Genomic DNA, 11,685 nt, shown 5'->3' with positions numbered 1-11,685 from the left:
TTTTACTCAAAAAACATATTTGAATAGCTATTCTATTTTGTTAATAAATCCACTGTTGATATGGTCCACAAAATGTAGCTTGGATTTGGATTGGAGAGAGATAGTACAGGGAACCAGGGAACCATCAATACAAATATGTACGGTAGGCCTACTAGTGATCAACATTAGCAGCAGCACAAAAGTATAGCAAGACAATTTGCCTAATAAGTAAAGTGCTCTGTGCATTCTTAGATCCTCTCGTCAACAACATATCAACAATGTGCTGAAAAAAATACAAAAAACATCGTCTTCATCATCACCAACAACATATTACCATCATCATCATTTACATTTTTGTCATTTAGCAGACATGGCGTGTCCTTTTCTTGAAGAGCCAGTTGATATTGCACAAAAAAAATCAGCAAAAATCTCCGTTGGGAGGTGATCAGACCCCGCTTGGATGTTTTATCATTCCCTGATGATTATCTGTTTGAGTGTTTCCGTTTTTCTGCACAATCGATCATTCATCTGAACAATATTCTCATATCGTTCATATGACACATCGTGGACATGTTCTCAGTTTGGAACAAATTCTTTGTGTTGCACTTCGTTTTTTTGCCAAAGGGAGTTTTCTATATAACATCAGTGACGCTGGGCATATTTCCAAGGCAACTGTGTCGGCTGTCATTAATGTGACTCTTACACTGAAACGTTTACTGTACACTTTTGTGGTGTCTCCTAGTCACAGACCCACAAGACCCATCAGAGAAGAATTCCACATTATCAGTCTAAGCAATAATGTATTTATTTAGTATGAAGCAAAGCACTAATCAGTTAATTTGATATATTTTGGGTTCCCAGGTGTGATTGGCTGCATAGATGGCACTCATATTCCTATCACAGCTCCTTCAGTAATTGAAGGAGATTATGTGAATAGGAAGTCTTTCCACAGCATTAATGTGCAGGTAGGCCTAAATGGTAGCCTTTAGCATTCCAAATGAAAGATAACTGCACTAGATGTGTTGTGAAATAATTACTGTTCTGCATGGGGAAGATCATATGTGATGCAGTCCACATCATCAGCAACGTGGAAGCAAAGTGGCCTGGGTCTGTGTATGACTCGTGAATTTTTTGTGAGTGTACACTGAGCGCTAGCTTTGCCCGTGGTGAGTTTATATATATAGCTATATCCTATTATAATCAATATTTTGTTTCCACCTATTGCAACTGAAAATGTAAACTGTATCCTCATATTATCATAGGAGCGTTCGATAGTTACCTGCTCGGTGACAGAGGGTACCCCTGCCAGCCCTAATTGCTGACCCCTTCTTACCCTGATCCTGAGCCCGGCCCGCAGCAACGTTATAACTTGGCTCACTGCAGGACACGAGCCAGGGTAGAGATGACCATTGGGATGCTCAAGGCCCGGTTCCATTGCCTTTGTAGGCTCAGGGTCACCCCAGAAAGGGCATGTGACATTATTGTGGCATGTGTGATTCTCCACAACATTGCCACAATTAGAGGAGAACAATGTCCTACTCAACCCGTGAACGATCCTGACCACCCCGCTGACCCACGAGATGGAAGAGCAGTCAAAGACACAATATGCTTCCATCATTTCTGATTGACCCATCACCTCCCCAGTGTCAAATACAGACAATATGCCTTTCTTTTTATGAAGTCTTCTTTATTTCCTGCAAGTACAAATGTAGTACAGTAGTTAATATTTTTTTTATGTTGTTCAAACAAGTAAAATCATCCACCTGTGGGCGCACCACCCACCTTTAACTGATGTTCCAGCAGTTATTTTTATATTTCACTTCTAAATTACACTTGTCAATTTGTTTCTCTAAGTACACATTGTACAGCTGTTTTACAGGGAGCTATAGGAACACAAAAAAAATAAATGTCACAGTACCAGGTCTACGTAGTTTCATTGTAAGTCATGGGCCAATGCTGAACAACTTGCTAAGGTAAGTTCTTACAATCTTACTGAGGTAAGTTGTGCTGTGGAGGTGAATGGACCCTCTTCCTCATTGTAATTTCCAGCATTGCTCTGTTAGAGAAAAGAAGGTGCAATTTTTTATTATGGTACAACATTATCATCAACTGTTAGATGTTATTTTTAAGGTGTAAACTTCAATAGGCCTCTGTACCCTCTCTGTGGCAGCTGACAAGGTGTCTTCATCATCCTCCTGTAATGAAAATAAACAATTTTGGTGTTCTACTCCAACCCATTATGAAAAATCTGTGGAGTATTAAGAGTACTTACAACTGCATGGAGGTCTGTTATGGCAGAAGGCTCCTCCAGACAGATAACACCATCAGTAACTGGTAGAAGATGAAGAAGATTTTACAGTTAAATTAGAACTTTACCCAGAAAAGTGCCCCACCTAATTTGAAATTTGTTTTTACAACAGTGTGCAGGCCTCATCAATTTTTCAAATATATAACTCGGAGTCACCATAAAAGAGATTATGATGTCTGAAGGACAACTAAGAATCTGAAAAAGTAACAGCAGTCAATTACAAATAATTGTACCACTACAAGAAAATCAGTGTGCCAAGTTGTGTTTAAGATGGATGGTTGGCATCACTGAGGTAACACTGGCAAACAGATGAATGTACATATATCATTCATTTGAATAACTAAGCTCTTATGTAGGCCCTTGTGTCCTGGGGCGTGGCTGGGTCAGATGAGCTACCTCCAGAGATGCCTTCAGGAATAGGTCACCTACTGTTTTGAGTGAGGGCCATCTCTTCAGCCTCTGAGTGGTGTGATGGTGGACCCCCACCTGTTTTTGTCCCTCAGCCTTTTTTCTGTTGGCTAAAATGGAGGTGAAATTTGAACATGTCCAGTAAGCACAAATTTGGAGACTTGTATGTATAAAGGCATTTAGGTGTTACTTTCAAATAGACAATATTAAATACTGGCAGTGTTGGGATGGCTGAAAAATGTCTTTTTTTTGCTTAGAAAATTCCACTAACTACTTAAATATATCACATGCTGAATGCAGCCACTGAATGCTGTTTAAATAGGTAGGGTAGGCTAAACAACATCACCATTTCTTGTAAAGAAATTATACCTTACTTGTTTGAAGTATATTTTTATATTTCATCTTCAGTTGCTGCCATGTACGTTTTACACACACACACACACACACACACACACACACACACACACACACACACACACACACACACACACAATATATATAAATGTTGAATAAGTGGAACACTCGAGATAAAACTTTTCCTTTTTTTCAATTATCTGCCACGCCAGCTCACGTTATTTTGCTGCTGCTACTATATTGTTTTTTTTCTTAAATATATACTCACATTCTGCATACGCATTCAGAGGTTCAAGCCTTTTTTTTCTCCTGTTGCCATGATGAATCATGTTACTGCGTTCCATTGATGAGGGCTTTTTATCTCCTCATGCACGTGCTTTACTCAGGGTTAACTTTACTCAGAGGTGATTGAACTAACTGTTGTGACCTGTTCTGAAACCGAAAACTCAAGAGTTTGACAGCTCAGAGTTAGTCAACCCAGAGTTCAGGTTTAAACTCAGAGTTTGTTAAACCTGCTTTCTGACACAGAGCCCAGGTTTGAACCTCTCTCTCGCACAGTTTGTGTGTGTATTCTGAATAACGGTCACTAGGAGCAGTGTGTGTGTTCACTATATAACCCTCACTATATAACCCACACAGGCAGGGCGGTGCTACCCTGCAGTGGAGCTCGAGTGTCAGAGAGATCTAGACGCAGCAGCTGAACAAAGAGAGAGAAAAAAGAGGGAGCGGGAGAGGTGGAAGACTGATCTTTCGTTTTCTGCCTGTGATTAAAAGGTACAGTCTCTTCGGTTGTGTTTTTCAACGAGGCAGAGTGTGCTATCATAGAGAATGTTGATAATTGCTGTCTGTATCTGAGACTGGATGTTCATTCTCAGTACAGTAGATGAGTCGGTAGTTTCTGCTTGTAGCTGTGACGAAGGAAAAGCAAGACAGCATTACATAGACACTGTGAGATCAGATTCCTGCACACTGTTATTCTTATTCCTCGAAAAGACCATTTGAGTTTGCTCATAGACTGTTTTTTTGCCAGTTTGGTTAATTTACTCTTTTGGCCTGAGTTGATCTTTGGCAGCGGATCTGCCCTGACGTTCTGTAACATGGTTGGTTGTCATTAGGTGGAAGTGTACCTTTAAAAGGGGAACGATTTCTGACCAATTGGAAATCTATGCAGTGCCCATCTCCTTTACCCTCCATTTTAATGTAGGGTCCCGTGTTTATGAAGGTTACGCCATCACTTTATTACTGTATTCTCAACATAGCTCATTCTAATATTTCTGCTAATGTACATTGATTGCATTTTAGTTACACTGTGTATACAATCCGCATATTAATTTATATACTAGATTCTTGACATAGCTCACTCTAATATACTAAGAATGATATGTACAGCATTAGATATATCCTGTGTAAATTCATCCTGTGTATATACTGTACATATAGATTGCATTTGGATTACTGTTACAGTGCTTAATACCCTGTCAGCAGACAGGGTATTAAGTGAGCCTTTCTGGGGCTGACTGTGTGCAATGGACCGGATCATTTTGATAAACCGGAATGGAGCACTGATAATGCTGGATTGGGATTTATAAATAACTTTTTCTAAACACTCAAAGCAGGGCTGAGGGTGTCACACGGCATCAATACATCTTTGTGTGTGGAATTTTCACTGTTGGGCATAAAAGACTGTAAAAACACCAGGAAATCAGCTCAAAGTGATTTTAAGAAATCTGTACACAAGTATTCCCATGCATAATAGAGACACATTATCGTATGCAAGGTTTGAAATTATTATGTTTCAGTAAAACATTATATCCATTTGGGCTTTTAGCAGTCTACAAATTATTCGTAATTATGTTCCCGGTCCCCCGGCCATCTGCTCAAGAAAAAATGATGATCCCTGGTCTAAGTGGTGTGCTGCTCTCCTGTTTTTCAGCTCTATTAGTGTGTTTTCAGACCAGTGCAGATAGTCAGTGCAAATGAGATGAGGAGAGGAAGCCACTTTAGACTATACGATATGAAGGTGACATGTCGTTTTCTTGGAAGTATCCTTTGTAGGCTTTTTGAGTGGTATTCAATGGGCAAAACATATCACTATGGTCTTCAGCGCAAACACATAAAAGGCATCTGAGAAGTAAATTCATTCACAAACATTAATATATTTTTATAAATATTTTAAATGACCGTGTTTTCATGAATTTGATGATATAATTGTCAAGCCCATTCAAAAGATTAGGGGATAGGACCTGAAAGTAGGATCACATCGTATTGAGATACTCCACATTTTCCTGATCTAGACAGGGAGATAGTATAGGAATCCAGTGTACAGTATAATTATTCTTTCTCTGGGAGAGGGGAAGGGGTGCTGCATAGACATTTTCAGTAGGTGGGTAGGGTGGATGAGTTTGGGGCGTGGTACTTTGTCTTTTGCTCTGCATCTCAATGGGCATCTGAGTCTTTACATACAGTACCGTGTCACTGGTACTCAGGGTGCGCCTCAGTAGTCTAAAAAGTGGTTTCATCTCATCTGCAATGGAACATGAGGAAAGGACACCACTTTACACTATTGAGATGCACTCTAGTTGTGTAAAGCCATGGTATTATACATCACTGTCCAAGTAAACTTTACTCCTCAACCATATGTCCAACTCCTACATCCCATCCCATTCCCTTCCCCATACACCCACAATCTATTCACTACATAGAATGTGCAGTGTACCATACTTGTAGAAGAATGGCTGCACAGTGTTTTCCTGTGAGAACCTCTGTCCAGTGAGATCTCCCAGGGCCTAACTCAAAGCCCTCTATTCAAAGGACTATGCACAAACTGATCCCAACATAAAAGTTGCCCAGTGCTGGGTACCCAGGCAACCGCTCGCTCTGTGGCAGGGGCATCCGCAAAGAAGTGGCATACATTCACTGTAGAGGTTTGTATGTGAGAGAGAGGAAGCAGTACTACTACCTTACCCCGATGCTGATCTGCTCACTCATGAGCGATAACAACATAGCTGGACGACTCGCATAATGACAAAGTTGTTGTGAAGATAGGGAGAGATACAGTACACCTTAGCCAAATACATTTAAACTCAGTTTTTCACAATTCCTGACATTTAATCCTCGTAAAAAGTCCCTGTCTTAGGTCAGTTAGGATCACCACTTTTTATTTTAAGAATGTGAAATGTCAGAATAATAGTAGAGAGAATGATTTATTTCAGCTTTTATTTCTTTCATCACATTACCAGTGGGTCAGAAGTTTACATACTCTCAATTAGTATTTTGTAGCATTGCATTTACATTCTTTAACTTGGGTCAAACGTTTCGGGTAGCCTTCCACAAGCTTCCCACAATAACTTGGGGGAATTTTGTCCCATTCCTCCAGACAGAGCTCGTGTAACTGAGTCAGGTTTGTAGGCCTCCTTGCTCGCACACGCTTTTTCAGTTCTGCCAACAAATGTTCTATAGGATTGAGGTCAGGGCTTTATGATGGCCACTCCAATACCTTGACTATGTTGTCCATAAGCCATTTTGCCCAAACTTTGGAAGTATGCTTGGGGTCATTGTCCAGTTGGAAGACCCATTTGCGACCAAGCTTTAACTTCCTGACTGATGTCTTGAGATGTTGCTTCAATATATCCACATAATTTCCCTACCTCATGATGCCATCTATTTTGTGAAGTGTAACAGTCCTTCCTGCAGCAAAGCACCCCACAACATGATGCTGCCACCCCCGTGCTTCACGGTTGGGATGGTGTTCTTTGGCTTGCAAGCCTCCCCCTTTTTCCTCCAAACATAACAATGGTCATTATGGCCAAACAGTTCTATTTTTGTTTCATCAGACCAGAGGACATTTCTCCAAAAAGTACGATCTTTGTCCCCATGTGCAGTTGCAAACCGTATTCTGGCTTTTTTATGCCGGTTTTGGTGCAGTGGCTTCTTCCGTGCTGAGCAGCCTTTCAGGTTATGTCGATATAGGACTCGTTTTACTGTGGATTCCTCCAGCATCTTCACAAGGTCCTTTGCTGTTGTTCTGGGATTGATTTGCACTTTTCGCACCAAAGTACGTTCATCTCTGGAAGACAGAACGCGTCTCCTTCCTGAGCGGTATAACGGCTGCGTGGTCCCATGGTGTTTATACTTGCATACTATTGTTTGTACAGATGAACGTGGTACCTTCAGGCATTTGGAAATTGCTCCCAAGGATGAACCAGACTTGTGGAGGTCTACGATTGTTTTTCTGAGGTCTTGGCTGATTTCTTTTGTTTTTCCCATGATGTCAAGCAAAGAGGTACTGAGTTTGAAGGCGAGACTTGAACTACATCCACAGGTACACTTCCAATTGACTCAAATGATGTCAATTAGCCTATCAGAAGCTTCTAAAGCCACAATATAGTTTTCTGGAATTTTCCAAGCTGTTTAAAGGCACAGTCAACATAATGTATGTAAACTTCTGACCAACTGGAATTGTGATACAGTAAATTATAAGTGAAATAATCTGTAAACAATTGTTGGAAAAATTACTTGTCATGCACAAAGTAGATGTCCTAACCGACTTGCCAAAACTATAGTTTGTTAACAAGAAATGTGTGGAGTGGGTGAAAAATGAGTTTTAATGACTCCAACCTAAGTGTATGCGAACTTCCGACTTCAACTGTATGTCTCTTATAAAAATATATTCTGAGTTTTTGACACATCAACTGTACTAGTTGTTCCGGTCCTGGTCTTGTCCCGTCTTGATTTCTGTCCGGTAATATGTTCAAGTGCAGCAAAGCAAGATCTAGAAAACAGAGCAGCATTGTAAATTCTTATTTACAATGACAGCTTGCCCCGGCTAGACCTGGACGACGCTGGGCCAATTGTGCGCCGCCCTATGGGACACCCAATCAATGCCGGATGGGATTCAGCCAGGAATCAAACCAGGGACTTTAATCACACCTCTTGCACTGAGATGCAGTGCCTTAGACGGCTGCACCACTCAGGAGCCTTACAGAACCAACATCAACAACATGCCAGTCTTTCTTAGAGGGCTGATGAGATTAACTGCATCTCTTCTAGTTTTATGAGAAATATTACTATGAAGAAAATGTCAGATTGTCTGCATAATCAAATAACATTCAGCTCAAACACCCATACATTTCCCAGAAGACATGCCTTCAGGGGTCTCATCACAGTCCCCAAGTCCAAAGCTAATTCACGGCAACGCACAGTAAAATTACCTTTAAAAAACGGATTAAACATCTCATGGAACGGCGGTGACTGAGGAGACAAACACACACAAACACATTGTTTTAGTTGTATTGATTGTATTTGTTTGTATTAAATTTGTGTGACTATCCTTGTCTATCAGTGTTTTGTTGTCATATTTTTTTTTTTGTGGACCCCAGGAATAGTATCAAAACATTTGCTGCAATTCTGCACATTTTCCCATAGGCTGGAAGCAAATGTTTTCAGTTTTTAATATGATAACTGATGATCAATGGGCCCAACCCACGGCGACCATGCTTACATCAAGTTTAGATTGATAGGTTAGCTGGCCGCTAGAGTATTTAAAAAGGTTCTGCTGACCTGGGCTAATTGAGTGACTGATGATGCACAACCACATTTCAAAATTGCACTGTGTATTCTATCATTCTAACTCTCAACAGTACCGTAAGTTGAGAACCCAACTGAGTTCCAAAACAATTGGTCCTTAAGTCTACAAAAGGGGGGCCACCAGGTGCCCATCCCTGGTCTAGACCAATCTTTGTCTTCAATATTGACCCTAAATGATACGGCTGAGAGACCTAGTACCTTTTACATGTCAACCTAAATCAAACTGGCTTTATACAAAATAGACAAACTCAATATAATAAGAACCCTCCATATCATGATTACTATAGACATAGAAAATATATTTCTAGTAAGCCTCAATGCGGAGAAAGCATGACTCTAAACTGGGACTTCTTTATGCCACAAATGTGGCTTTAACGAATCAAGTAGAATCATCCTAACTCTATACTGCAAATCTCATGCTAAAGTGGAAGTAAATGGACAACTATCAAATCAAATAAACCTAGAAAGGAGAGCAAGACAAGGTTGCCTACTATCCCCACTCCTCATTTCCCTTTACATCAAATCATCGAACCCCTTGCCCAATCCACAATACAAAATGGACATTAGGGGTGAACAGAACAAAACTGTATATCAAATTTCATTAGTCACATGCGCCAAATACAACAGGTGTAGACCTTACAGTGAAATTCTTACTCACTAGCCCCTAACCAACAATGTAGTTTAAAAAAATATGTATAAGAATAACAAATAAAAGTAAAGTGTGTGTGTGTATTTCTCTGTCATGCAGACACTGCCTCCACAGCCACTCCAGTCATGGCCAGGAATCTACTGAAGAACCCAGCTGGGGAAGGTATAAGAACACATCTGCCTGTCTGTCTGTCTGTCTGTAGGGATAGGTGAAAGCACATTTCCAATAGGCATTCTCCATCGTGCTTTCAGAGGAGTGACTCTCGTTTGACTGTTGAGATGGTGTCAGCAGAGAGTGACTCAAAACTTTCCTCCCAGAGCAGATGGAATTCTGGGAGCTGACAGAGAACGGTGGGAGCCAATGGCAGGTGGAAGAGATGCCAGGAGACTGTGGCTACAACTTCGGTGACGATGGAGTGACCAAATACTTCAGCACCTCCTTTGAGTGAGTAACTGAACATGGTCACAAAATGGGGCCTGTGTATAGACTGCTGTCCAATTCACAATCCTCCTCTCTGAAGTGTGCAATCGTTCATGGATAAAAAAGGATTGGAGTAGTGCAGGAAATATGGTGGAAACTCCCTTACAGTGCTTTTAAAACCATTGTGGGGTGTGTTTCTCTCTCTGTGTGTTAGGCTGTGTCTGAAGAGGCAGGTGGTTGACCTAGTGGCAGAGGGCTACGCTCCTGATGACCTCGATGCCCAGCCAGCTGTCAGTGTGGAAGACTGGTGAGACATACACACAAAGCACACAGACATGCACATATCGTTTAGGACAGCCGTTTCAGCTCAGCTAACACCAGCAAGAAATATGTGTGTGTGTGTGTATATGTAGGTACAGTGGGAGGACAGACTGTGGGTGCACCTACCAGTTGACAGTGTGTCTGTTGGATGAGAATGAGGAAATTCTTCAGGAATTTAAACCAGAATCAGTCACCCTGGACCCAGATTGTGATGACTGCTCCTGGAAACAGGTATTGTGGGAAAGCTCAAAATAGCATAATATGATCACTTCTCGTCACATCCATTTCTCATTTTTGTCTTATTTCCAGGTGAACCACACTTTCTCTGATTACGGTCCTGGCCTGCGCTTCATCTCGTTTGAACATGGAGGACAGGACACCAAGTACTGGGACGGCTGGTTTGGAGTTCGAGTCACTGGGAGCTCTGTTATTGTAGAGGCCTGAGAGGGGAAGGGGGCGGCAGGTATGGTGAGGAAGAGAGAGGGAAATTGAGGACAAAAAGAACGAGAACAAGAGAAAGGAGTTGAGGGGACCAGCAATGCCTTGTGCACCATCCTTACATAGCAGTAAATAAAAAGTCAAGCATAAAAATATATGCCTAAGATACAGTAGTATCCACTCAATAGCTGCTTCAGAAACGTATGGCATGAGCAAGACCTGCAAGCTTGGACCCTTAGTGCTCAATAACACTGTAGAAACCATTATAGTATACAGATGAAATATTCTCCCAGTGTAGCTTTATAAACAGTTATGAATGAGTTATAAATGACTAACACTAAATGAGATGGGGTGAGCGAGGGTCTACTAACTGCTACCTATGGATAGATAGTTTGTTCTGGTGGTCTTATCAGCTAGGTTTCTTTTCTAGGTTAAGTGGTGTGTAAGGGCTCATTGCAGAGTGATCACTGATCATACATACAGAGGTTGTAACCAATGATTAGAATGAAATGTTAAAACCATCACAGATTATGATTGTAACATATGCATTGTTTTGATCCGAACTGTATCAAATTCACACTAACCAGGTTCACTTTTCAGGTTATTCACAATGCAAATGAGAGCCAAATAAAATCAATCAATCAAGGATTTGCCTAGTCTGTTCCTATATTACATTTAACTGAACATCCATGTTGGTAAATCATAAAGCCGTCATAGCATGTTTTCATTTGCCATAAGATGTACTTCTATTGTAAGGAGTTTTGCAATCTGATCTCTCCTTTCAGGATCAACACTGTCACATACGCAAACACGCTTGCACAGAATCTGTCTGTGTGGAACACGTTGGTATGTATGCGTGCATCTCTGTCTCTACATGTATGTGTTTGCGTGACATGATGGAGTCATTATTGGAGAAGAGGCATTTATAGAGCTCTGTAAAGCTGTCATCATGAAGGGGAACAGGAGTGATGAGAGGAGTTACAGAGAAAGGGGTGATAACTGATTCCACTGGCAGACACTACAGAGAAAGAAAGCTTATTCTCATAACACCCAGGTCTGACCCACCTCAGAGACCGCTGTCTGTATGGAGTGAGATCATGCACATCTATAGCAGAGGAGAGATACAGTTGAAGTTTACATACACGTAAGCCAAATACATCTAAACTCAGTTTTTCACAATTCCTGACATTTAATCCTCGTAAAAAGTCCCTGTCTTAGGTCA

General features: G+C 41.0%; 1 protein-coding gene across 1 annotated transcript; it reads left to right on the top strand.

The window, feature by feature from the left end:
- The first annotated feature begins 3,680 nt into the window (after positions 1-3,680).
- On the top strand, positions 3,681-11,109 carry fbxo2 (F-box protein 2). The gene is made up of 6 exons (XM_055869564.1): positions 3,681-3,823; positions 9,384-9,446; positions 9,602-9,728; positions 9,919-10,011; positions 10,118-10,256; positions 10,335-11,109. The coding sequence occupies exons 2-6, from the start codon at positions 9,410-9,412 to the stop codon at positions 10,467-10,469; spliced, it is 531 nt and encodes a 176-aa protein (XP_055725539.1). The 5' UTR covers positions 3,681-3,823; positions 9,384-9,409; the 3' UTR covers positions 10,470-11,109.
- Positions 11,110-11,685: the final 576 nt, after the last annotated feature.

The sequence above is a fragment of the Salvelinus fontinalis genome, chromosome 18 (genome assembly GCF_029448725.1).
Source record: "Salvelinus fontinalis isolate EN_2023a chromosome 18, ASM2944872v1, whole genome shotgun sequence".
Lineage (NCBI taxonomy): Eukaryota > Metazoa > Chordata > Actinopteri > Salmoniformes > Salmonidae > Salvelinus > Salvelinus fontinalis.
Note: the sequence above shows the minus strand (reverse complement) of the source record. Positions and strands in the feature narration are given on the sequence as shown.